At 46.2% G+C, this 27,835-nt stretch overlaps 1 protein-coding gene across 1 annotated transcript; it reads left to right on the top strand.

The window, feature by feature from the left end:
- Positions 1-2,028: 2,028 nt before the first annotated feature.
- On the top strand, positions 2,029-27,835 carry LOC129847458 (UDP-GlcNAc:betaGal beta-1,3-N-acetylglucosaminyltransferase-like protein 1; the record flags this gene model as incomplete). The annotated part of the gene is given in 6 exon segments (XM_055915256.1): positions 2,029-2,053; positions 2,291-2,422; positions 21,649-21,765; positions 23,331-23,430; positions 23,672-23,736; positions 27,801-27,835. Coding segments are annotated over 5 exon segments (449 nt in total), but the record flags the coding sequence as incomplete, so codon positions are not given.

Here is a 27,835-nt window from a genome sequence, read left to right as displayed (position 1 = left end):
GAGGTCATGCACTCTATCTCTCTCTCGTTGAAACAGATGTGTGTGTCTCCCGTAGTGAATCATAACCCAGCGTCTGTTTCTTATCCCCCAGCTGTGATCCAAGTCTTGATACGCGTCACACTCAGAATCCATCTCAGCTGACACTATCCGCTCCCGCTCCTCAGCTGACACTACCCGCTTCCCATCCTCAGCTGACACTACCCGCTCCTCAGCTGACACTACCCGCTCCCCACCCTCAGCTGACACTACCCGCTCCCCACCCTCAGCTGACACTACCCGCTCCCCACCCTCAGCTGACACTACCCGCTCCCCACCCTCAGCTGACACTACCCCTCCCCACCCTCAGCTGACACTACCCGCTCCCCACCCTCAGCTGACACTACCCGCTCCCCACCCTCAGCTGACACTACCCGCTCCCCACCCTCAGCTGACACTACCCGCTCCCCACCCTCAGCTGACACTACCCGCTCCCCAACCTCAGCTGACATTACCCGCTCCCCATCCTCAGCTGACACTACCCGCTCCCCACCCTCAGCTGACACTACCCGCTCCCCACCCTCAGCTGACACTACCCACCCTCAGCTGACACTACCCGCTCCTCACCCTCAGCTGACACTACCCGCTCCTCAGCTGACACTACCCGCTCCTCACCCTCAGCTGACACTACCCGCTCCCCACCCTCAGCTGACACTACCCACCCTCAGCTGACACTACCCGCTCCTCACCCTCAGCTGACACTACCCGCTCCTCAGCTGACACTACCCGCTCCTCACCCTCAGCTGACACTACCCGCTCCTCAGCTGACACTACCCGCTCCTCACCCTCAGCTGACACTACCCGCTCCTCAGCTGACACTACCCGCTCCCCACCCTCAGCTGACACTACCCGCTCCTCAGCTGACACTACCCGCTCCCCACCCTCAGCTGACACTACCCGCTCCTCAGCTGACACTACCCGCTCCCCACCCTCAGCTGACACTACCCGCTCCCCACCCTCAGCTGACACTATCCGCTCCCCACCCTCAGCTGACACTACCCGCTCCCCACCCTCAGTTGACACTACCCACCCCCCACCCTCAGCTGACACTACCCGCTCCCACCCTCAGTTGACACTACCCGCTCCCCATCCTCAGCTGACATTACCCGCTCCCCACCCTCAGCTGACACTACCCGCTCCCCACCCTCAGCTGACACTACCCGCCTCCACCCTCAGCTGACACTACCCGCTCCCCACCCTCAGCTGACACTACCCACCTCCCACCCTCAGCTGACACTACCCGCTCCCCACCCTCAGCTGACACTACCCGCTCCCCACCCTCAGCTGACACTACCCGCTCCCCACCCTCATTCTGTTATCTCCTGTGTTTTTGTTCTTCCTTGTTATTGTTAATATGACATTGCTATTGGTTACTGCATTGTTGGCGTTAGAGCGAGCAAGAAAGGCATTTCACTGTACTGGTGCACGTGACATTAAAACTTGATACATTACTTCACTACTGAATCACCTGGTCTGTCTAATAGATGGATTACCTGTCAAATGAAATGAGACAGACAGCATATAGGAACCATGTTGTTCTTGGACAAGAAACTGCATTGGGCTCCGATGGGAAAGGGGACATGAGACTGTTTGAAACGTGACACGGGACGATATCAAGACACACTGAGCATTTCAAATCAAATCAAATTGAATCTGTCACATGCGCCGAATACAACAGGTGTAGTAGACCTTACAGTGAAATGCTTACTTACAAGCCCTTAATCAACAATGCAGTTTTAAGAAAAATACCAAAGAAAATAAGACATTAATTTTTACTGAAATTATAAGACATTGTTTTACTGTTAAAACGTAATATGGTTGCGTTGCTAGGCTACTGTAAATTATTCTTATCTGCTGTTTGTACTGGGGCAGTGGGCGGGACCAAGCGAGCGTCAACAATTCTGCGTCATGTGTGACTAACATTGAAAACAGCGAATCAGAAGCTTGTCCGCGTTTTAAACTGACCAATGAGCGATTTATCATCTTTGTTTGCGGAAGTGGAGCTGCTATCCTCGAGGCAAGTTTCGAGAGCAAATTTGAATGTATTTTGGTGTTGTTTTACAGCTCAAATGAAAAGCAGCTCACTCTAGAACAAGTAAAATCGTAATGCAAAGTCATACATTCTAGAAGAGTAGATATCACTGTAAATATCCCACGTGTGCTTTCTCCGTTGACGTTCATTCTTTCAAATCCGCTAGCCAGTTTTCGGGAGAAAAAAAAGCGCGTTTTTATCGTGTCTTCCTTGTTTGTTCAGATGAGTAGCTGTTCACTGGAGCATCCCAACGGGCAGGAGGCCGACTCTGGCCCCGCCAAGCGGCTCTACAAGGGGGAGTGCGCGCAGGATGGGTCGGTCGGAGGGGGGAACGCAAGCAGGGCCGTGGAGGTGGTAGGTGACATATCACTAATCTCGGCAACAACCCAGAACCAACATTGTTACCTCTGTTTGTCCACGAGAGAACATTTCACTGGCCTAGATAACCAGACCGGATGGAAAATGTACCCGTCTGTCAATCCGGAGTAGAAACAATAACAAAGACTCTGTTATTGTAAAATTTCTGAGAGCGGGGCCTGGAAAAATGGAACCACTCAAATTCATGGACTGAGCTTTGGATGCAAGGACTGACCATCCAAGATATACAAATGATAGCTTTAAGCATGTTTTAACGCTATACAGTGTTTTTATAAACATTTACAATGCTGACAAATATTGGAGTAAAACAAGCTCATATCAAGAATGTATTGTTGTTTTCTGTTTACTTTGTGGCAGCACATCTGGTTGGTGCCTGTTCCCACGTTGGCTAATATTAATTAGCTAGCCGATTTGACACAATGTCTGTTCCTCTCTAGTCTATAGTCATGCCAGTGTATAACCCCTCCTGTCTGTCTGTCTCTAGTCTATAGTCATGCCAGTGTATAAAACCTCCTGTCTGTCTGTCTATAGTCATGCCAGTGTATAAAACCTCCTGTCTGTCTGTCTATAGTCATGCCAGTGTATAACCCCTCCTGTCTGTCTCTCTCTAGTCTATAGTCATGCCAGTGTATAACCCCTCCTGTCTGTCTGTCTATAGTCATGCCAGTGTATAACCCCTCCTGTCTGTCTGTCTCTAGTCATGCCAGTGTATAAAACCTCCTGTCTGTCTCTTTCTAGTCTATAGTCATCCCAGTGTATAACCCCCCCTGTCTGTCTCTCTCTAGGCTATAGTCATGCCAGTGTATAACCCCTCCTGTCTGTCTGTCTATAGTCATGCCAGTGTATAACCCCTCCTGTCTGTCTGTCTCTAGTCTATAGTCATCCCAGTGTATAACCCCTCCTGTCTGTCTCTTTCTAGGCTATAGTCATGCCAGTGTATAACCCCTCCTGTCTGTCTGTCTATAGTCATGCCAGTGTATAACCCCTCCTGTCTGTCTGTCTCTAGTCTATAGTCATCCCAGTGTATAACCCCTCCTGTCTGTCTCTTTCTAGTCTATAGTCATGCCAGTGTATAAAACCTCCTGTCTGTCTCTTTCTAGTCTATAGTCATCCCAGTGTATAACCCCCCCTGTCTGTCTCTCTCTAGGCTATAGTCATCCCAGTGTATAACCCCTCCTGTCTGTCTGTCTATAGTCATGCCAGTGTATAACCCCTCCTGTCTGTCTCTCTCTAGTCTATAGTCATCCCAGTGTATAACCCCTCCTGTCTGTCTACTGTCATCCCAGTGTATAAAACCTCCTGTCTGTCTGTCTATAGTCATGCCAGTGTATAACCCCTCCTGTCTGTCTCTCTCTAGTCTATAGTCATCCCAGTGTATAACCCCTCCTGTCTGTCTACTGTCATCCCAGTGTATAACCCCTCCTGTCTGTCTACTGTCATCCCAGTGTATAACCCCTCCTGTCTGTCTACTGTCATCCCAGTGTATAACCCCTCCTGTCTGTCTCTCTATAGTCATCCCAGTGTATAACCCCTCCTGTCTGTCTACTGTCATCCCAGTGTATAACCCCTCCTGTCTGTCTACAGTCATCCCAGTGTATAACCCCTCCTGTCTGTCTGTCTCTAGTCTATAGTCATGCCAGTGTATAACCCCTCCTGTCTGTCTGTCTATAGTCATGCCAGTGTATAACCCCTCCTGTCTGTCTGTCTGTCTGTCTATAGTCATCCCAGTGTATAAAACCTCCTGTCTGTCTGTCTATAGTCATCCCAGTGTATAACCCCTCCTGTCTGTCTGTCTATAGTCATGCCAGTGTATAACCCCTCCTGTCTGTCTATAGTCATGCCAGTGTATAACCCCTCCTGTCTCTAGTCTATAGTCATGCCAGTGTATAACCCCTCCTGTCTGTCTGTCTATATTCATGCCAGTGTATAACCCCTCCTGTCTGTCTGTCTATATTCATGCCAGTGTATAACCCCTCCTGTCTCTAGTCTATAGTCATGCCAGTGTATAACCCCTCCTGTCTGTCTGTCTATATTCATGCCAGTGTATAACCCCTCCTGTCTGTCTGTCTATATTCATGCCAGTGTATAACCCCTCCTGTCTGTCTGTCTATATTCATGCCAGTGTATAACCCCTCCTGTCTGTCTGTCTATATTCATGCCAGTGTATAAAACCTCCTGTCTGTCTCTCTCTAGTCTATAGTCATGCCAGTGTATAAAACCTCCTGTCTGTCTCTCTCTAGTCTATAGTCATGCCAGTGTATAACCCCTCCTGTCTGTCTCTCTCTAGTCTATAGTCATCCCAGTGTATAAAACCTCCTGTCTGTCTCTCTCTAGTCTATAGTCATCCCAGTGTATAAAACCTCCTGTCTGTCTATAGTCATGCCAGTGTATAACCCCTCCTGTCTGTCTGTCTATAGTCATGCCAGTGTATAAAACCTCCTGTCTGTCTCTCTCTAGTCTATAGTCATGCCAGTGTATAACCCCTCCTGTCTGTCTGTCTATAGTCATGCCAGTGTATAACCCCTCCTGTCTGTCTCTCTCTAGTCTATAGTCATGCCAATGTATAAAACCTCCTGTCTGTCTGTCTATAGTCATGCCAGTGTATAACCCCTCCTGTCTGTCTGTCTCTAGTCTATAGTCATGCCAGTGTATAACCCCTCCTGTCTGTCTGTCTATAGTCATGCCAGTGTATAACCCCTCCTGTTTGTCTGTCTATAGTAATTCCAGTGTATAAAACCTCCTGTCTGTCTGTCTATAGTCATCCCAGTGTATAACCCCTCCTGTCTGTCTATAGTTATGCCAGTGTATAAAACCTCCTGTCTGTCTATAGTCATGCCAGTGTATAACCCCTCCTGTCTGTCTGTCTCTAGTCTATAGTCATGCCAGTGTATAACCCCTCCTGTTTGTCTCTCTCTAGTCTATAGTCATGCCAATGTATAAAACCTCCTGTCTGTCTGTCTATAGTCATGCCAGTGTATAACCCCTCCTGTCTGTCTGTCTCTAGTCTATAGTCATGCCAGTGTATAAAACCTCCTGTCTGTCTGTCTGTCTATAGTCATGCCAGTGTATAACCCCTCCTGTCTGTCTGTCTCTAGTCTATAGTCATGCCAGTGTATAACCCCTCCTGTGTGTCTGTCTATAGTCATGCCAGTGTATAACCCCTCCTGTCTGTCTACTGTCATCCCAGTGTATAACCCCTCCTGTCTGTCTACTGTCATCCCAGTGTATAACCCCTCCTGTCTGTCTCTCTCTAGTCTATAGTCATGCCAGTGTATAACCCCTCCTGTCTGTCTGTCTCTAGTCTATAGTCATGCCAGTGTATAACCCCTCCTGTCTGTCTGTCTATAGTCATGCCAGTGTATAACCCCTCCTGTCTGTCTGTCTGTCTGTCTGTCTATAGTCATCCCAGTGTATAAAACCTCCTGTCTGTCTGTCTATAGTCATCCCAGTGTATAAAACCTCCTGTCTGTCTGTCTATAGTCATCCCAGTGTATAACCCCTCCTGTCTGTCTGTCTATAGTCATGCCAGTGTATAACCCCTCCTGTCTGTCTGTCTATAGTCATGCCAGTGTATAACCCCTCCTGTCTGTCTGTCTATAGTCATGCCAGTGTATAACCCCTCCTGTCTGTCTGTCTATAGTCATCCCAGTGTATAACCCCTCCTGTCCGTCTGTCTATAGTCATCCCAGTGTATAACCCCTCCTGTCTGTCTGTCTATAGTCATGCCAGTGTATAAAACCTCCTGTCTGTCTGTCTATAGTCATGCCAGTGGATAACCCCTCCTGTCTGTCTGTCTATAGTCATGCCAGTGTATAAAACCTCCTGTCTGTCTGTCTGTCTATAGTCATGCCAGTGTATAACCCCTCCTGTCTGTCTGTATCTAGTCTATAGTCATGCCAGTGTGTAACCCCTCCTGTCTGTCTGTCTCTAGTCTATAGTCATGCCAGTGTATAACCCCTCCTGTCTGTCTCTCTCTAGTCTATAGTCATGCCAGTGTATAACCCCTCCTGTCTGTCTGTCTCTAGTCTATAGTCATGCCAGTGTATAACCCCTCCTGTCTGTCTCTCTCTAGTCTATAGTCATCCCAGTGTATAACCCCCCCTCCTGTCTGTCTGTCTATAGTCATGCCAGTGTGTAAAACCTCCTGTCCGTCTGTCTATAGTCATCCCAGTGTATAACCCCTCCTGTCTGTCTGTCTATAGTCATGCCAGTGTATAAAACCTCCTGTCTGTCTGTCTATAGTCATGCCAGTGGATAACCCCTCCTGTCTGTCTGTCTATAGTCATGCCAGTGTATAAAACCTCCTGTCTGTCTGTCTGTCTATAGTCATGCCAGTGTATAACCCCTCCTGTCTGTCTGTATCTAGTCTATAGTCATGCCAGTGTATAACCCCTCCTGTCTGTCTGTCTATAGTCTATAGTCATGCCAGTGTATAACCCCTCCTGTCTGTCTCTCTCTAGTCTATAGTCATGCCAGTGTATAACCCCTCCTGTCTGTCTGTCTCTAGTCTATAGTCATGCCAGTGTATAACCCCTCCTGTCTGTCTGTCTGTCTCTAGTCTATAGTCATGCCAGTGTATAACCCCTCCTGTCTGTCTCTCTCTAGTCTATAGTCATCCCAGTGTATAACCCCTCCTGTCTGTCTGTCTATAGTCATGCCAGTGTGTAAAACCTCCTGTCTGTCTCTCTCTAGTCTATAGTCATCCCAGTGTATAACCCCTCCTGTCTGTCTACTGTCATCCCAGTGTATAACCCCTCCTGTCTGCCTATAGTCATCCCAGTGTATAACCCCTCCTGTCTGTCTGTCTCTAGTCTATAGTCATGCCAGTGTATAACCCCTCCTGTCTGTCTCTCTCTAGTCTATAGTCATCCCAGTGTATAACCCCTCCTGTCTGTCTGTCTATAGTCATGCCAGTGTGTAAAACCTCCTGTCTGTCTCTCTCTAGTCTATAGTCATCCCAGTGTATAACCCCTCCTGTCTGTCTACTGTCATCCCAGTGTATAACCCCTCCTGTCTGCCTATAGTCATCCCAGTGTATAACCCCTCCTGTCTGTCTGTCTCTAGTCTATAGTCATGCCAGTGTATAACCCCTCCTGTCTGTCTCTCTCTAGTCTATAGTCATCCCAGTGTATAACCCCCCCTGTCTGTCTACTGTCATCCCAGTGTATAACCCCTCCTGTCTGTCTCTCTCTAGTCTATAGTCATCCCAGTGTATAACCCCTCCTGTCTGTCTACTGTCATCCCAGTGTATAACCCCTCCTGTCTGTCTACTGTCATCCCAGTGTATAACCCCTCCTGTCTGTCTCTCTCTAGTCTATAGTCATGCCAGTGTATAACCCCTCCTGTCTGTCTGTCTATAGTCATGCCAGTGTAAAACCCCTCCTGTCTGTCTGTCTGTCTATAGTCATCCCAGTGTATAAAACCTCCTGTCTGTCTGTCTGTCTATAGTCATCCCAGTGTATAACCCCTCCTGTCTGTCTGTCTATAGTCATGCCAGTGTATAACCCCTCCTGTCTGTCTGTCTATAGTCATGCCAGTGTATAACCCCTCCTGTCTGTCTGTCTATAGTCATGCCAGTGTATAACCCCTCCTGTCTGTCTGTCTATAGTCATGCCAGTGTTTAACCCCTCCTGTCTGTCTGTCTATAGTCATGCCAGTGTATAAAACCTCCTGTCTGTCTGTCTATAGTCATCCCAGTGTATAACCCCTCCTGTCTGTCTGTCTATAGTCATCCCAGTGTATAACCCCTCCTGTCTGTCTGTCTATAGTCATGCCAGTGTTTAACCCCTCCTGTCTGTCTGTCTATAGTCATGCCAGTGTATAAAACCTCCTGTCTGTCTAGTCTATAGTCATGCCAGTGTATAACCCCTCCTGTTTGTCTGTCTATAGTCATGCCAGTGTATAACCCCTCCTGTCTGTCTGTCTCTAGTCTATAGTCATGCCAGTGTATAACCCCTCCTGTTTGTCTGTCTATAGTCATGCCAGTGTATAACCCCTCCTGTCTGTCTGTCTCTAGTCTATAGTCATCCCAGTGTATAACCCCTCCTGTCTGTCTGTCTATAGTCATGCCAGTGTTTAACCCCTCCTGTCTGTCTGTCTATAGTCATGCCAGTGTATAAAACCTCCTGTCTGTCTAGTCTATAGTCATGCCAGTGTATAACCCCTCCTGTTTGTCTGTCTATAGTCATGCCAGTGTATAACCCCTCCTGTCTGTCTGTCTCTAGTCTATAGTCATGCCAGTGTTTAACCCCTCCTGTCTGTCTGTCTATAGTCATGCCAGTGTATAAAACCTCCTGTCTGTCTAGTCTATAGTCATGCCAGTGTATAACCCCTCCTGTTTGTCTGTCTATAGTCATGCCAGTGTATAACCCCTCCTGTCTGTCTGTCTCTAGTCTATAGTCATCCCAGTGTATAACCCCTCCTGTCTGTCTCTCTCTAGTCTATAGTCATGCCAGTGTATAAAACCTCCTGTCTGTCTGTCTGTCTCTCTCTAGTCTATAGTCATCCCAGTGTATAACCCCTCCTGTCTGTCTCTCTCTAGTCTATAGTTATGCCAGTGTATAACCCCTCCTGTCTGTCTCTCTCTAGTCTATAGTCATGCCAGTGTATAACCCCTCCTGTCTGTCTGTCTGTCTCTCTCTAGTCTATAGTCATCCCAGTGTATAACCCCTCCTGTCTGTCTCTCTCTAGTCTATAGTCATGCCAGTGTATAACCCCTCCTGTCTGTCTCTCTCTAGTCTATAGTCATCCCAGTGTATAACCCCTCCTGTCTGTCTCTCTCTAGTCTATAGTCATCCCAGTGTATAACCCCTCCTGTCTGTCTCTCTCTAGTCTATAGTCATGCCAGTGTATAACCCCTCCTGTCTGTCTGTCTGTCTATAGTCATGCCAGTGTATAACCCCTCCTGTCTGTCTCTCTCTAGTCTATAGTTATGCCAGTGTATAACCCCTCCTGTCTGTCTGTCTATAGTCATGCCAGTGTATAAAACCTCCTGTCTGTCTATATTCATGCCAGTGTATAAAACCTCCTGTCTGTCTGTCTATAGTCATGCCAGTGTATAATCCCTACTGTCTGTCTGTCTATAGTCATGCCAGTGTATAATCCCTCCTGTCTGTCTGTCTATAGTCATGCCAGTGTATAAAACCTCCTGTCTGTCTGTCTATAGTCATGCCAGTGTATAACCCCTCCTGTCTGTCTCTCTCTAGTCTATAGTCATCCCAGTGTATAACCCCTCCTGTCTGTCTGTCTATAGTCATGCCAGTGTATAAAACCTCATGTCTGTCTGTCTATAGTCATGCCAGTGTATAAAACCTCCTGTCTGTCTGTCTATAGTCATGCCAGTGTATAAAACCTCCTGTCTGTCTGTCTATAGTCATGCCAGTGTATAAAACCTCCTGTCTGTCTCTCTCTAGTCTATAGTCATGCCAGTGTATAACCCCTCCTGTCTGTCTCTCTCTAGTCTATAGTCATCCCAGTGTATAACCCCTCCTGTCTGTCTGTCTATAGTCATGCCAGTGTATAAAACCTCCTGTCTGTCTGTCTGTCTATTGTCATGCCAGTGTATAACCCCTCCTGTCTGTCTCTAGTCTATAGTCATCCCAGTGTATAAAACCTCCTGTCTGTCTGTCTATAGTCATGCCAGTGTATAAAACCTCCTGTCTGTCTCTCTCTAGTCTATATTCATGCCAGTGTATAACCCCTCCTGTCTGTCTCTCTCTAGTCTATAGTCATGCCAGTGTATAACCCCTCCTGTCTGTCTCTCTCTAGTCTATAGTCATGCCAGTGTATAACCCCTCCTGTCTGTCTCTCTCTAGTCTATAGTCATCCCAGTGTATAACCCCTCCTGTCTGTCTGTCTATAGTCATGCCAGTGTATAAAACCTCCTGTCTGTCTGTCTATAGTCATGCCAGTGGATAACCCCTCCTGTCTGTCTGTCTATAGTCATGCCAGTGTATAAAACCTCCTGTCTGTCTGTCTGTCTATTGTCATGCCAGTGTATAACCCCTCCTGTCTGTCTGTATCTAGTCTATAGTCATGCCAGTGTATAACCCTTCCTGTCTGTCTGTCTCTAGTCTATAGTCATGCCAGTGTATAACCCCTCCTGTCTGTCTCTCTCTAGTCTATAGTCATCCCAGTGTATAACCCCTCCTGTCTGTCTACTGTCATCCCAGTGTATAACCCCTCCTGTCTGTCTACTGTCATCCCAGTGTATAACCCCTCCTGTCTGTCTCTCTCTAGTCTATAGTCATGCCAGTGTATAACCCCTCCTGTCTGTCTGTCTATAGTCATGCCAGTGTATAACCCCTCCTGTCTGTCTGTCTATAGTCATCCCAGTGTATAAAACCTCCTGTCTGTCTGTCTGTCTATAGTCATCCCAGTGTATAACCCCTCCTGTCTGTCTGTCTATAGTCATGCCAGTGTATAACCCCTCCTGTCTGTCTGTCTATAGTCATGCCAGTGTATAACCCCTCCTGTCTGTCTGTCTATAGTCATGCCAGTGTATAACCCCTCCTGTCTGTCTGTCTATAGTCATCCCAGTGTATAACCCCTCCTGTCTGTCTGTCTATAGTCATGCCAGTGTATAACCCCTCCTGTCTGTCTGTCTATAGTCATGCCAGTGTATAAAACCTCCTGTCTGTCTAGTCTATAGTCATGCCAGTGTATAACCCCTCCTGTTTGTCTGTCTATAGTCATGCCAGTGTATAACCCCTCCTGTCTGTCTGTCTCTAGTCTATAGTCATGCCAGTGTATAACCCCTCCTGTCTGTCTCTAGTCTATAGTCATGCCAGTGTATAACCCCTCCTGTCTGTCTGTCTATAGTCATGCCAGTGTGTAAAACCTCCTGTCCGTCTGTCTATAGTCATCCCAGTGTATAACCCCTCCTGTCTGTCTGTCTATAGTCATGCCAGTGTATAACCCCTCCTGTCTGTCTGTCTATAGTCATGCCAGTGTATAAAACCTCCTGTCTGTCTGTCTATAGTCATGCCAGTGGATAACCCCTCCTGTCTGTCTGTCTATAGTCATGCCAGTGTATAAAACCTCCTGTCTGTCTGTCTGTCTATAGTCATGCCAGTGTATAACCCCTCCTGTCTGTCTGTATCTAGTCTATAGTCATGCCAGTGTATAACCCCTCCTGTCTGTCTGTCTCTAGTCTATAGTCATGCCAGTGTATAACCCCTCCTGTCTGTCTATAGTCATGCCAGTGTATAACCCCTCCTGTCTGTCTGTCTCTAGTCTATAGTCATGCCAGTGTATAACCCCTCCTGTCTGTCTGTCTCTAGTCTATAGTCATGCCAGTGTATAACCCCTCCTGTCTGTCTGTCTCTAGTCTATAGTCATGCCAGTGCATAACCCCTCCTGTCTGTCTCTCTCTAGTCTATAGTCATCCCAGTGTATAACCCCCCCTCCTGTCTGTCTGTCTATAGTCATGCCAGTGTGTAAAACCTCCTGTCTGTCTCTCTCTAGTCTATAGTCATCCCAGTGTATAACCCCTCCTGTCTGTCTACTGTCATCCCAGTGTATAACCCCTCCTGTCTGTCTATAGTCATCCCAGTGTATAACCCCTCCTGTCTGTCTGTCTCTAGTCTATAGTCATGCCAGTGTATAACCCCTCCTGTCTGTCTCTCTCTAGTCTATAGTCATCCCAGTGTATAACCCCTCCTGTCTGTCTACTGTCATCCCAGTGTATAACCCCTCCTGTCTGTCTCTCTCTAGTCTATAGTCATCCCAGTGTATAACCCCTCCTGTCTGTCTACTGTCATCCCAGTGTATAACCCCTCCTGTCTGTCTACTGTCATCCCAGTGTATAACCCCTCCTGTCTGTCTCTCTCTAGTCTATAGTCATGCCAGTGTATAACCCCTCCTGTCTGTCTGTCTATAGTCATGCCAGTGTATAACCCCTCTTGTCTGTCTGTCTGTCTATAGTCATCCCAGTGTATAAAACCTCCTGTCTGTCAGTCTGTCTATAGTCATCCCAGTGTATAACCCCTCCTGTCTGTCTGTCTATAGTCATGCCAGTGTATAACCCCTCCTGTCTGTCTGTCTATAGTCATGCCAGTGTATAACCCCTCCTGTCTGTCTGTCTATAGTCATGCCAGTGTATAACCCCTCCTGTCTGTCTGTCTATAGTCATCCCAGTGTATAACCCCTCCTGTCTGTCTGTCTATAGTCATGCCAGTGTATAACCCCTCCTGTCTGTCTGTCTATAGTCATGCCAGTGTATAAAACCTCCTGTCTGTCTAGTCTATAGTCATGCCAGTGTATAACCCCTCCTGTTTGTCTGTCTATAGTCATGCCAGTGTATAACCCCTCCTGTCTGTCTGTCTCTAGTCTATAGTCATGCCAGTGTATAACCCCTCCTGTCTGTCTCTAGTCTATAGTCATGCCAGTGTATAACCCCTCCTGTCTGTCTCTCTCTAGTCTATAGTCATGCCAGTGTATAAAACCTCCTGTCTGTCTGTCTATAGTCATGCCAGTGTATAACCCCTCCTGTCTGTCTCTCTCTAGTCTATAGTCATCCCAGTGTATAACCCCTCCTGTCTGTCTCTCTCTAGTCTATAGTCATGCCAGTGTATAACCCCTCCTGTCTGTCTGTCTATAGTCATGCCAGTGTGTAAAACCTCCTGTCTGTCTCTCTCTAGTCTATAGTCATGCCAGTGTATAACCCCTCCTGTCTGTCTATAGTTATGCCAGTGTATAAAACCTCCTGTCTGTCTCTCTCTAGTCTATAGTCATGCCAGTGTATAACCCCTCCTGTCTGTCTGTCTATAGTCATGCCAGTGTGTAAAACCTCCTGTCTGTCTCTCTCTAGTCTATAGTCATGCCAGTGTATAACCCCTCCTGTCTGTCTATAGTTATGCCAGTGTATAAAACCTCCTGTCTGTCTCTCTCTAGTCTATAGTCATGCCAGTGTATAACCCCTCCTGTCTGTCTGTCTATAGTCATGCCAGTGTGTAAAACCTCCTGTCTGTCTCTCTCTAGTCTATAGTCATGCCAGTGTATAACCCCTCCTGTCTGTCTATAGTTATGCCAGTGTATAAAACCTCCTGTCTGTCTCTCTCTAGTCTATAGTCATGCCAGTGTATAACCCCCCCTGTCTGTCTCTCTCTAGTCTATAGTCATGCCAGTGTATAACCCCTCCTGTCTGTCTCTCTCTAGTCTATAGTTATGCCAGTGTATAAAACCTCCTGTCTGTCTGTCTATAGTCATGTCAGTGTATAAAACCTCCTGTCTGTCTGTCTATAGTCATGCCAGTGTATAAAACCTCCTGTCTGTCTCTCTCTAGTCTATAGTTATGCCATTGTATAACCCCTCCTGTCTGTCTGTCTATAGTCATGCCAGTGTATAAAACCTCCTGTCTGTCTATAGTCATGCCAGTGTATAAAACCTCCTGTCTGTCTGTCTATAGTCATGCCAGTGTATAATCCCTACTGTCTATCTGTCTATAGTCATGCCAGTGTATAATCCCTCCTGTCTGTCTGTCTATAGTCATGCCAGTGTATAAAACCTCCTGTCTGTCTGTCTATAGTCATGCCAGTGTATAACCCCTCCTGTCTGTCTCTCTCTAGTCTATAGTCATCCCAGTGTATAACCCCTCCTGTCTGTCTGTCTATAGTCATGCCAGTGTATAAAACCTCCTGTCTGTCTGTCTATAGTCATGCCAGTGTATAAAACCTCCTGTCTGTCTGTCTATAGTCATGCCAGTGTATAAAACCTCCTGTCTGTCTGTCTATAGTCATGCCAGTGTATAAAACCTCCTGTCTGTCTCTCTCTAGTCATGCCAGTGTATAAAACCTCCTGTCTGTCTCTCTCTAGTCTATAGTCATGCCAGTGTATAACCCCTCCTGTCTGTCTCTCTCTAGTCTATAGTCATGCCAGTGTATAACCCCTCCTGTCTGTCTCTCTCTAGTCTATAGTCATCCCAGTGTATAACCCCTCCTGTCTGTCTGTCTCTAGTCTATAGTCATGCCAGTGTATAACCCCTCCTGTCTGTCTGTCTCTAGTCTATAGTCATGCCAGTGTATAACCCCTCCTGTCTGTCTCTAGTCTATAGTCATGCCAGTGTATAACCCCTCCTGTCTGTCTCTCTCTAGTCTATAGTCATGCCAGTGTATAAAACCTCCTGTCTGTCTCTCTATAGTCATGCCAGTGTATAACCCCTCCTGTCTGTCTCTCTCTAGTCTATAGTCATCCCAGTGTATAACCCCTCCTGTCTGTCTCTCTCTAGTCTATAGTCATGCCAGTGTATAACCCCTCCTGTCTCTCTCTAGTCTATAGTCATGCCAGTGTATAACCCCTCCTGTCTGTCTGTCTATAGTCATGCCAGTGTATAACCCCTCCTGTCTGTCTGTCTATAGTCTATAGTCATGCCAGTGTATAACCCCTCCTGTCTCTCTCTAGTCTATAGTCATGCCAGTGTATAACCCCTCCTGTCTGTCTGTCTATAGTCATCCCAGTGTATAACCCCTCCTGTCTGTCTCTCTCTAGTCTATAGTCATGCCAGTGTATAACCCCTCCTGTCTCTCTCTAGTCTATAGTCATCCCAGTGTATAACCCCTCCTGTCTGTCTGTCTATAGTCATGCCAGTGTATAACCCCTCCTGTCTGTCTGTCTATAGTCATCCCAGTGTATAACCCCTCCTGTCTGTCTATAGTCATGCCAGTGTATAACCCCTCCTGTCTGTCTGTCTATAGTCATGCCAGTGTATAAAACCTCCTGTCTGTCTGTCTGTCTCTAGTCTATAGTCATGCCAGTGTATAACCACTCCTGTCTGTCTGTCTGTCTCTCTCTAGTCTATAGTCATGCCAGTGTATAACCCCTCCTGTCTGTCTGTCTATAGTCTATAGTCATGCCAGTGTATAACCCCTCCTGTCTGTCTGTCTATAGTCATGCCAGTGTGTAACCCCTCCTGTCTGTCTCTCTCTAGTCTATAGTCATGCCAGTGTATAACCCCTCCTGTCTGTCTCTCTCTAGTCTATAGTCATGCCAGTGTATAACCCCTTCTGTCTGTCTCTCTCTAGTCTATAGTCATGCCAGTGTATAACCCCTCCTGTCTGTCTGTCTCTAGTCTATAGTCATGCCAGTGTATAACCCCTCCTGTCTGTCTATAGTCATGCCAGTGTATAACCCCTCCTGTCTGTCTATAGTCATCCCAGTGTATAACCCCTCCTGTCTGTCTATAGTCTATAGTCATGCCAGTGTATAACCCCTCCTGTCTGTCTATAGTCATGTCAGTGTATAACCCCTCCTGTCTGTCTGTCTATAGTCATGCCAGTGTATAACCCTTCCAGTCTGTCTCTCTCTAGTCTATAGTCATCCCAGTGTATAAAACCTCCTGTCTGTCTCTCTCTAGTCTATAGTCATGCCAGTGTATAACCCCTCCTGTCTGTCTGTCTATAGTCATGCCAGTGTATAAAACCTCCTGTCTGTCTGTCTGTCTATAGTCATGCAAGTGTATAACCCCTCCTGTCTGTCTCTCTCTAGTCTATAGTCATCCCAGTGTATAAAACCTCCTGTCTGTCTGTCTCTAGTCTATAGTCATGCCAGTGTATAACCCCTCCTGTCTGTCTCTCTCTAGTCTATAGTCATCCCAGTGTATAAAACCTCCTGTCTGTCTATAGTCATGCCAGTGTATAACCCCTCCTGTCTGTCTGTCTATAGTCTATAGTCATGCCAGTGTATAACCCCTCCTGTCTGTCTCTCTCTAGTCTATAGTCATCCCAGTGTATTACCCCTCCTGTCTGTCTGTCTATCGTCTTTAGTCATGCCAGTGTATAAAACCTCCTGTCTGTCTCTCTCTAGTCTATAGTCATGCCAGTGTATAACCCCTCCTGTCTGTCTCTCTCTAGTCTATAGTCATCCCAGTGTATAAAACCTCCTGTCTGTCTGTCTCTAGTCTATAGTCATCCCAGTGTATAACCCCTCCTGTCTGTCTGTCTATAGTCATGCCAGTGTATAACCCCTCCTGTCTGTCTGTCTATAGTTATGCCAGTGTATTACCCCTCCTGTCTGTCTGTCTATCGTCTTTAGTCATGCCAGTGTATAAAACCTCCTGTCTGTCTCTCTCTAGTCTATAGTCATGCCAATGTATAAAACCTCCTGTCTGTCTGTCTATAGTCATGCCAGTGTATAACCCCTCCTGTCTGTCTGTCTCTAGTCTATAGTCATCCCAGTGTATTACCCCTCCTGTCTGTCTGTCTATCGTCTTTAGTCATGCCAGTGTATAAAACCTCCTGTCTGTCTCTCTCTAGTCTATAGTCATGCCAATGTATAAAACCTCCTGTCTGTCTGTCTATAGTCATGCCAGTGTATAACCCCTCCTGTCTGTCTGTCTCTAGTCTATAGTCATGCCAGTGTATAAAACCTCCTGTCTGTCTGTCTATAGTCATGCCAGTGTATAACCCCTCCTGTCTGTCTGTCTATAGTTATGCCAGTGTATAACCCCTCCTGTCTGTCTATAGTCATCCCAGTGTATAACCCCTCCTGTCTCTCTATAGTTATGCCAGTGTATAAAACCTCCTGTCTGTCTATAGTCATGCCAATGTATAAAACCTCCTGTCTGTCTGTCTATAGTCATGCCAGTGTATAACCCCTCCTGTCTGTCTGTCTCTAGTCTATAGTCATGCCAGTGTATAAAACCTCCTGTCTGTCTGTCTATAGTCATGCCAGTGTATAAAACCTCCTGTCTGTCTCTAGTCTATAGTCATGCCAGTGTATAAAACCTCCTGTCTGTCTGTCTATAGTCATGCCAGTGTATAACCCCTCCTGTCTGTCTGTCTCTCTCTAGTCTATAGTCATGCCAGTGTATAACCCCTCCTGTCTGTCTCTCTCTAGTCTATAGTCATCCCAGTGTATAAAACCTCCTGTCTGTCTGTCTATAGTCATGCCAGTGTATAACCCCTCCTGTCTGTCTACTGTCATCCCAGTGTATAACCCCTCCTGTCTGTCTATAGTCATCCCAGTGTATAACCCCTCCTGTCTGTCTCTAGTCTATAGTCATGCCAGTGTATAACCCCTCCTGTGTGTCTGTCTATAGTCATGCCAGTGTATAACCCCTCCTGTCTGTCTCTCTCTAGTCTATAGTCATCCCAGTGTATAACCCCTCCTGTCTGTCTACTGTCATCCCAGTGTATAACCCCTCCTGTCTGTCTCTCTCTAGTCTATAGTCATCCCAGTGTATAACCCCTCCTGTCTGTCTACTGTCATCCCAGTGTATAACCCCTCCTGTCTGTCTACTATCATCCCAGTGTATAACCCCTCCTGTCTGTCTCTCTATAGTCATCCCAGTGTATAACCCCTCCTGTCTGTCTACTGTCATCCCAGTGTATAACCCCTCCTGTCTGTCTACAGTCATCCCAGTGTATAACCCGTCCTGTCTGTCTGTCTATAGTCATGCCAGTGTATAACCCCTCCTGTCTGTCTGTCTGTCTGTCTATAGTCATCCCAGTGTATAAAACCTCATGTCTGTCTGTCTATAGTCATCCCAGTGTATAACCCCTCCTGTCTGTCTGTCTATAGTCATGCCAGTGTATAACCCCTCCTGTCTGTCTATAGTCATGCCAGTGTATAACCCCTCCTGTCTCTAGTCTATAGTCATGCCAGTGTATAACCCCTCCTGTCTGTCTGTCTATATTCATGCCAGTGTATAACCCCTCCTGTCTGTCTCTCTCTAGTCTATAGTCATCCCAGTGTATAAAACCTCCTGTCTGTCTGTCTCTAGTCTATAGTCATGCCAGTGTATAACCCCTCCTGTCTCTAGTCTATAGTCATGCCAGTGTATAACCCCTCCTGTCTGTCTGTCTATAGTCATGCCAGTGTATAACCCCTCCTGTCTGTCTCTCTCTAGTCTATAGTCATCCCAGTGTATAAAACCTCCTGTCTGTCTGTCTCTAGTCTATAGTCATCCCAGTGTATAACCCCTCCTGTCTGTCTCTCTCTAGTCTATAGTCATGCCAATGTATAAAACCTCCTGTCTGTCTGTCTATAGTCATGCCAGTGTATAACCCCTCCTGTCTGTCTGTCTCTAGTCTATAGTCATGCCAGTGTATAACCCCTCCTGTCTGTCTGTCTATAGTCATGCCAGTGTATAACCCCTCCTGTCTGTCTGTCTATAGTCATCCCAGTGTATAACCCCTCCTGTCTGTCTATAGTTATGCCAGTGTATAAAACCTACTGTCTGTCTATAGTCATGCCAGTGTATAACCCCTCCTGTCTGTCTATAGTCATCCCAGTGTATAACCCCTCCTGTCTGTCTCTCTCTAGTCTATAGTCATGCCAATGTATAAAACCTCCTGTCTGTCTGTCTATAGTCATGCCAGTGTATAACCCCTCCTGTCTGTCTGTCTCTAGTCTATAGTCATGCCAGTGTATAAAACCTCCTGTCTGTCTGTCTATAGTCATGCCAGTGTATAAAACCTCCTGTCTGTCTCTAGTCTATAGTCATGCCAGTGTATAAAACCTCCTGTCTGTCTGTCTATAGTCATGCCAGTGTATAACCCCTCCTGTCTGTCTCTAGTCTATAGTCATGCCAGTGTATAAAACCTCCTGTCTGTCTGTCTATAGTCATGCCAGTGTATAACCCCTCCTGTCTGTCTCTAGTCTATAGTCATGCCAGTGTATAAAACCTCCTGTCTGTCTGTCTATAGTCATGCCAGTGTATAACCCCTCCTGTCTGTCTCTAGTCTATAGTCATGCCAGTGTATAAAACCTCCTGTCTGTCTGTCTATAGTCATGCCAGTGTATAACCCCTCCTGTCTGTCTCTAGTCTATAGTCATGCCAGTGTATAACCCCTCCTGTCTGTCTCTAGTCTATAGTCATGCCAGTGTATAACCCCTCCTGTCTGTCTCTAGTCTATAGTCATGCCAGTGTATAACCCCTCCTGTCTGTCTCTCTCTAGTCTATAGTCATCCCAGTGTATAACCCCTCCTGTCTGTCTCTCTCTAGTCTATAGTCATGCCAGTGTATAACCCCTCCTGTCTGTCTGTCTATAGTCATGCCAGTGTGTAAAACCTCCTGTCTGTCTCTCTCTAGTCTATAGTCATGCCAGTGTATAACCCCTCCTGTCTGTCTGTCTATAGTCATGCCAGTGTATAACCCCTCCTGTCTGTCTGTCTATAGTCATGCCAGTGTATAAAACCTCCTGTCTGTCTCTCTCTGGTCTATAGTCATGCCAGTGTATAACCCCTCCTGTCTGTCTGTCTATAGTCATCCCAGTGTATAACCCCTCCTGTCTGTCTATAGTCATGCCAGTGTATAACCCCTCCTGTCTGTCTGTCTATAGTCATGCCAGTGTATAAAACCTCCTGTCTGTCTGTCTGTCTCTAGTCTATAGTCATGCCAGTGTATAACCACTCCTGTCTGTCTGTCTGTCTCTCTCTAGTCTATAGTCATGCCAGTGTATAACCCCTCCTGTCTGTCTCTCTCTAGTCTATAGTCATGCCAGTGTATAACCCCTCCTGTCTGTCTGTCTCTAGTCTATAGTCATGCCAGTGTATAACCCCTCCTGTCTGTCTATAGTCATGCCAGTGTATAACCCCTCCTGTCTGTCTATAGTCATCCCAGTGTATAACCCCTCCTGTCTGTCTATAGTCTATAGTCATGCCAGTGTATAACCCCTCCTGTCTGTCTATAGTCATGTCAGTGTATAACCCCTCCTGTCTGTCTGTCTATAGTCATGCCAGTGTATAACCCTTCCAGTCTGTCTCTCTCTAGTCTATAGTCATGCCAATGTATAAAACCTCCTGTCTGTCTGTCTATAGTCATGCCAGTGTATAACCCCTCCTGTCTGTCTCTCTCTAGTCTATAGTCATGCCAGTGTATAACCCCTCCTGTCTGTCTCTCTCTAGTCTATAGTCATCCCAGTGTATAAAACCTCCTGTCTGTCTGTCTATAGTCATGCCAGTGTATAACCCCTCCTGTCTGTCTCTCTCTAGTCTATAGTCATGCAAGTGTATAACCCCTCCTGTCTGTCTCTCTCTAGTCTATAGTCATCCCAGTGTATAACCCCTCCTGTCTGTCTGTCTATAGTCATGCCAGTGTATAACCCCTCCTGTCTGTCTGTCTATAGTCATGCCAGTGTATAACCCCTCCTGTCTGTCTGTCTATAGTCATGCCAGTGTATAAAACCTCCTGTCTGTCTCTCTCTGGTCTATAGTCATGCCAGTGTATAACCCCTCCTGTCTGTCTGTCTATAGTCATCCCAGTGTATAACCCCTCCTGTCTGTCTATAGTCATGCCAGTGTATAACCCCTCCTGTCTGTCTGTCTATAGTCATGCCAGTGTATAAAACCTCCTGTCTGTCTGTCTGTCTCTAGTCTATAGTCATGCCAGTGTATAACCACTCCTGTCTGTCTGTCTGTCTCTCTCTAGTCTATAGTCATGCCAGTGTATAACCCCTCCTGTCTGTCTCTCTCTAGTCTATAGTCATGCCAGTGTATAACCCCTCCTGTCTGTCTGTCTCTAGTCTATAGTCATGCCAGTGTATAACCCCTCCTGTCTGTCTATAGTCATGCCAGTGTATAACCCCTCCTGTCTGTCTATAGTCATCCCAGTGTATAACCCCTCCTGTCTGTCTATAGTCTATAGTCATGCCAGTGTATAACCCCTCCTGTCTGTCTATAGTCATGTCAGTGTATAACCCCTCCTGTCTGTCTGTCTATAGTCATGCCAGTGTATAACCCTTCCAGTCTGTCTCTCTCTAGTCTATAGTCATGCCAATGTATAAAACCTCCTGTCTGTCTGTCTATAGTCATGCCAGTGTATAACCCCTCCTGTCTGTCTCTCTCTAGTCTATAGTCATGCCAGTGTATAACCCCTCCTGTCTGTCTCTCTCTAGTCTATAGTCATCCCAGTGTATAAAACCTCCTGTCTGTCTGTCTATAGTCATGCCAGTGTATAACCCCTCCTGTCTGTCTCTCTCTAGTCTATAGTCATGCAAGTGTATAACCCCTCCTGTCTGTCTCTCTCTAGTCTATAGTCATCCCAGTGTATAAACCCTCCTGTCTGTCTCTCTCTAGTCTATAATCATGCCAGTGTATAACCCCTCCTGTCTGTCTCTCTCTAGTCTATAGTCATGCCAGTGTATAACCCCTCCTGTCTGTCTCTCTCTAGTCTATAGTCATGCCAGTGTATAACCCCTCCTGTCTGTCTCTCTCTAGTCTATAGTCATCCCAGTGTATAACCCCTCCTGTCTGTCTCTCTCTAGTCTATAGTCATGCCAGTGCATAACGCCTCCTGCTGGCTGGATGATTGTCTGCAGGGGATTTTGAACCAGGACTACACTGGCTCTATGGAACTGTCTGTCTACGATGACGCCAGCACTGTGAGTTACTAGAATACTACTATAGAACTACTGCAGTCCTACTAATACTACTGCACTGTGAGTTACTAGAATACTACTATAGTACTACTGCAGTACTACTAATACTACTGCACTGTGAGTTACTAGAATACTACTATATTACTACTGCAGTACTACTAATACTACTGCACTGTGGATTACTAGAATACTACTATAGTGCTACTACAGTACTACTAATACTACTGCACTGTGGGTTATCAGAATACTACCACAGTACTACTACAGTACTATCAATACTACAGCAATGTGAATAATCAGAATACTACTACAGTACTACTAATACTACAGCATTGTGAGTTATTGAATGCTACTATAGTACTACTGCAGTAGTACCAATACTACAGCACTGTGAGTTATCAGAATACTACTACAGTACTACTACAGTAGTACCAATGCTACAGCACTGTGAGTTACTAGAATACTACTATAGTACTACTGCAGTACTACTAATACTACTGCACTGTGGGTTACTAGAATACTACTATAGTACTACTACAGTACTACTAATACTACTGCACTGTGGGTTATCAGAATACTACTACAGTACTACTACAGTACTACTACAGTAGTACCAATACTACAGCACTGTGAGTTATTGAATGCTACTATAGTACTAGTACCAATACTACAGCACTGTGAGTTATCAGAATACTACTACAGTACTACTACAGTGGTACCAATACTACAGCACTGTAAGTTATTGAATGCTACTATAGTACTACTGCAGTAGTACCAATACTACAGGACTGTGAGTTATCAGAATACCACTACAGTACTACTAATACTACTGCACTGTGAGTTACTAGAATACTACTATAGAACTACTGCAGTCCTACTACTACTACTGCACGGTGAGTTACTAGAATACTACTGCAGTACTACTAATACTACTACACTGTGGGTTACTAGAATACTACTATAGTACTACTACAGTACTACTAATACTACTGCACTGTGAGTTATCAGAATACTACGACAATACTACTACAGTACTACCAATACTACAGCAATGTGAATAATCAGAATACTACTACAGTACTACTACAGTACTACTAATACTACAGCACTGTGAGTTATCAGAATACTACTACAGTACTACTACAGAGTTACCAATACTACAGCACTATGAGTAATTGAATGCTACTATAGTACTACTGCAGTACTATTCATACTACAGCACTGTGAGTTATTGAATGCTACTATAGTACTACTGCAGTATTACCAATACTACAGCACTGTGAGTTATCAGAATACTACTATAGTACTACTGCAGTTGTACCAATATTACAGCCCTGTGAGTTATTGAATGCTACTATAGTACTACTGCAGTATTACCAATACTACAGCACTGTGAGTTATCAGAATACTACTATAGTACTACTGCAGTTGTACGAATACTACAGCACTGTGAGTTATCAGAATGCTACTACAGTACTACTACAGTAGTACCAATACTACAGCACTGTGAGTTACATACGTGCGTGTATGGGTTGTGTGTGCGTGGTTTTGTGTGTTTTGTGTGTCAGGATGGTTCCAGAGCGATAGTGGAGGGATGGAGGGAGAGGCTGGAAAGGAGAGGTGTTTCCATGGTGATCTCTGGCCATGACTCCGCCCAACCCAGGGGAGGTAAGTGTACGAACGCAAGGTGTGTGTATGAGAGGTGTGTGTGTATGAGAGGTGTGTGTGTATGAGAGGTGTGTGTGTATGAGAGGTGTGTGTATGAGAGGTGTGTGTATGCGAGGTGTGTGTATGCGAGGTGTGTGTATGCGAGGTGTGTGTATGCGAGGTGTGTGTATGCGAGGTGTGTGTACGCGAGGTGTGTGTTTTGTAACAGACCCCATGTTGTTCTCCTCTGTCTCTCCTCCAGTGGGTCATGCCAAGAACCAGGCTGTGTCTCAGAGCTCTGGAACCTACCTCTGCTTTCAGGACGCTGTGAGTCACAACGTGTTTATGTTAACCTGTCTCCTGTGTGTTTGTGTGATAATGTGTGTGTCAGTATGTGGGAGAGGGAGGCGGAGTGAGAATGTGTGTGTGTGTGTGTGTGTGTGTGTGTGTGTGTGTGTGTGTGTGTGTGTGTGTGTGTGTGTGTGTGTGTGTGTGTGTGTGTGTGTGTGTGTGTGTGTGTGTGTTGTAGAGGTCTGGAGGGAGTCATCGTCATGCTCGAGCTGCTGCTGTCTGACACATCTGGGCCACGTTTAGTAAGACACACACACACACACACACACACACACACACACACACACACACACACACACACACACACACACACAGGCTATATAACAGGTGGGTACTGTATCAGAGTAAATGTTTGACAGAGCTGTCAGAATAACATGAGTACTGAGACTCCAGTCTGTGTGAGTGTTTGTGTTAGAGTGTGTGTGTGTTACACTTAGTAATTGCTAAATGAGCCTAAGCTCCACTCCACTGCATGTTACCGGTGTAATGTCAATGGGCGAGTTTGTTTTTCATGGCCCGGTGCCAGAGGTGGGCAGAGTTTTTACATTTCAGACCATTCCATTGGCGCGCATCTGAGAGCCAGAGAACCAAAGCACTAAACAGAGACATCGCAGCCAGGGACACACACACACACACACACACTCGGATATGCTCTGGCTTGTGACGCACGAAAAATACAAAATATGAAAATGGAACTGAATTATAGTCACGAGTTCTGGCCCCCGCCGTGTGTGTGTGTGTGTCTAAGATGCCTGGGGCTGTTCTGTGCCCCAAAAAAAGCATAATTCCTGAAATGAGACTCTTTCTTATCCCGACTGGGCTGAAACAGAGTTGAAAGAAAACGGTGATAACATCAGACCTAGAAATATAATGAAATGGTCAAATAGAGTTCATTATCTCTCTAAATATTATCCTCTCCGCCCTCTCAGAGTTTAATAGAATGAGTCAGGGAGATCCGAAGTAAAAACATTTTTTGGGGGTGGGGTGTCTCATATCGAAATCATTGGCTGAGCCTCTGGACTGAGAACAGGAAGTTAAATGTATTGAGCTTATTAGAATAGTAGTTAAGTTGAATTAGTTTCTCCATAATCCATGAAGAGAATGAAGCAGTGAGTCCTGTTTCCTGAAGAAGTAACGCCTGTTTCTGTGCGCCTGTTTCTGTGCGCCTGTTTCTGTGTAGCCAGTTAGTGTGCGGAAACGGTTAGCGTGCGGATACGGTTAGCGTGCAGAAACGGTTAGCGTGCGGATACGGTTAGCGTGCGGATACGGTTAGCGTGCGGAAACGGTTAGCGTGCGGATACGGTTAGCGTGCAGAAACGGTTAGCGTGCGGAAACGGTTAGCGTGCGGAAACGGTTAGCGTGCAGAAACGGTTAGCGTGCGGATACGGTTAGCGTGCGGAAACGGTTAGCGTGCGGAAACGGTCATTTCTAAAACCTTCCCAATTAAATGTTGACTGTAAAGTAGGCCACCTGGCAGAATGATATCGTTATGATTTCTATCAATGCGGTGGGCATTTGTTTTACAAACTCTCCCATCACATGTACACTGCTACTAGAACCGCTATAGAGACACCGCTAACCAAACACAACAGTGTCTCTCTGGGGCACAATTCAATTAAAGGGCAGCTACTCTTGAACTCTCCTGATGTGGTTTAACAGTTGTTGTGGAATTAGAACACTCAATTTGGTGTTTGTCCCATTTTGTGAATTCTTGGTTGGTGAGCGGACCCCAGACCTCACAACCATAAAGGCCAATGGGTTCTATAGCTGATTCAAGTATTTTTTAGCCAGATTCTAATTGGTATGTCGAATTTTATGTTCCTTTTGATGGCGTAGAAGGCCCATCTTGCCTTGTCTCTCAGATCGTTCACAGCTTTGTGGAAGTTGCCTGTGGCGCTGATGTTTAGGCCAAGGTATGTATAGTTTTTTTGTGTGCTCTAGGGCAACGGTGTCTAGATGGAATTTGTATTTGTGAGACAGTCTGATGAGTTATCCCTCCCTCTCTCCCTCTGTAAGTACTACTCTGTCTATCTAGAGCCCAGGGAGAGTACAGAGTACAATCTCTTGCTGAGATTTACTGTCAGGGCCCAGGTCTGGCAGAATCTGTGCAGAAGATCTAGGTGCTGCTGTAGGCCCTCCTTGGTTGGGGACAGAAGATCTAGGTGCTGCTGTAGGCCCTCCTTGGTTGGGGACAGAAGATCTAGGTGCTGCTGTAGGCCCTCCTTGGTTGGGGACAGAAGATCTAGGTGCTGCTGTAGGCCCTCCTTGGTTGGGGACAGAAGCACCAGATCATCAGCAGACATTTGACTTCAGATTCTAGTAGGCTGAGGCCGGGTGCTGCAGACTGTTCTAGTGCCCTCGCCAATTTGTTGATATATATGTTGATATATATGTTGAAGAGTGCGGGGCTTAAGCTGCATCCCTGTGTCACCCCATGGCCCTATGGAAAGAAGAACCTCACACTTGTTGTTTGTGAACATGGGTTTCATAATGTCCAATGTTTTTCCCCCCAACACCACTTTCCATCAATTTATATAGTAGACCCTCATTTCTGGTTTTCTCTCTCTTTCTCTCTCTCTCTTTCTCTCTCTCGCTTTCCACATCTGTCTCTCTGTCTCTCTCTTTCCACCTCTGTCTCTCTCTGTCTCTCTCTCTCTCTCTCTCTCTCTGTCTCTCTCTCTGTCTCTCTCTCTGTCTCTGTCTCTGTCTGTCTCTCTCTGTCTCTCTCTCTGTTTCTCTCTCTCTCTGTCTCTCTGTCTCTCTGTCTCTGTCTCTCTCTCTCTCTGTCTCTCTCTGTCTCTCTCTCTCTCTCTCTCTCTCTCTCTCTCTCTCTCTCTCTCTCTCTCTCTCTCTCTGTCTCTCTCTCTGTCTCTGTCTACCTCTCTCTGTCTCTCTCTCTCTGTCTACCTCTGGTGTGTTATGTCTGATGTGTGTGTTATGTCTGATGTGTGTGTTATGTCTGATATGTGTGTAAGTGTTGATTCTGAACATGTCTGTTTAGATCCTCTCTGAAGGTCGTGACCTCCCGGAGTGCTCTAGTCATAACAAACACACTGTTAAACCCATCAACACGCCTTGAAATGTTTGTGAGAGAGCTAACCTTGTGTGTGAGAGAGAGAGCTAACCTTGTGTGTGAGAGAGCTAGCTAACCTTGTGTGTGAGAGAGCTAGCTAACCTTGTGTGTGAGAGAGAGAGCTAACCTTGTGTGTGAGAGAGCTAGCTAACCTTGTGTGTGAGAGAGCTAGCTAACCTTGTGTGTGAGAGAGCTAGCTAACCTTGTGTGTGAGAGAGCTAGCTAACCTTGTGTGTGAGAGAGCTAGCTAACCTTGTGTGTGAGAGAGCTAGCTAACCTTGTGTGTGAGAGAGCTAGCTAACCTTGTGTGTGTGAGAGAGCTAGCTAACCTTGTGTGTGAGACAGCTAGCTAACCTTGTGTGTGAGACAGCTAGCTAACCTTGTGTGTGAGACAGCTAGCTAACCTTGTGTGTGAGACAGCTAGCTAACCTTGTGTGTGAGACAGCTAGCTAACCTTGTGTGTGAGAGCTAGCTAACCTTGTGTGTGAGAGCTAGCTAACCTTGTGTGTGTGAGAGCTAGCTAACCTTGTGTGTGTGAGAGAGCTAGCTAACCTTGTGTGTGTGAGAGAGCTAGCTAACCTTGTGTGTGTGAGAGAGCTAGCTAACCTTGTGTGTGTGAGAGAGCTAGCTAACCTTGTGTGTGTGTGTGAGAGAGCTAGCTAACCTTGTGTGTGTGTGAGAGAGCTAGCTAACCTTGTGTGTGTGTGAGAGAGCTAGCTAACCTTGTGTGTGTGTGAGAGAGAGCATGCTAACTGTAACTGTGTGTGAGAGAGAGCATGCTAACTGTAACTGTGTGTGAGAGAGAGCATGCTGACTGTAACTGTGTGTGTGAGAGAGAGCATGCTGACTGTAACTGTGTGTGAGAGAGAGAGCATGCTGACTGTAACTGTGTGTGAGAGAGAGAGCATGCTAACTGTAACTGTGTGACAGAGAGAGAGCATGCTAACTGTAACTGTTTGTGTTCCAGGATGATGTGATGATGCCTCAGCGAATACATCTCCA

Source organism: Salvelinus fontinalis, unplaced genomic scaffold, assembly GCF_029448725.1.
Source record: "Salvelinus fontinalis isolate EN_2023a unplaced genomic scaffold, ASM2944872v1 scaffold_0852, whole genome shotgun sequence".
Classification (NCBI taxonomy): domain Eukaryota; kingdom Metazoa; phylum Chordata; class Actinopteri; order Salmoniformes; family Salmonidae; genus Salvelinus; species Salvelinus fontinalis.
Note: the sequence above shows the minus strand (reverse complement) of the source record. Positions and strands in the feature narration are given on the sequence as shown.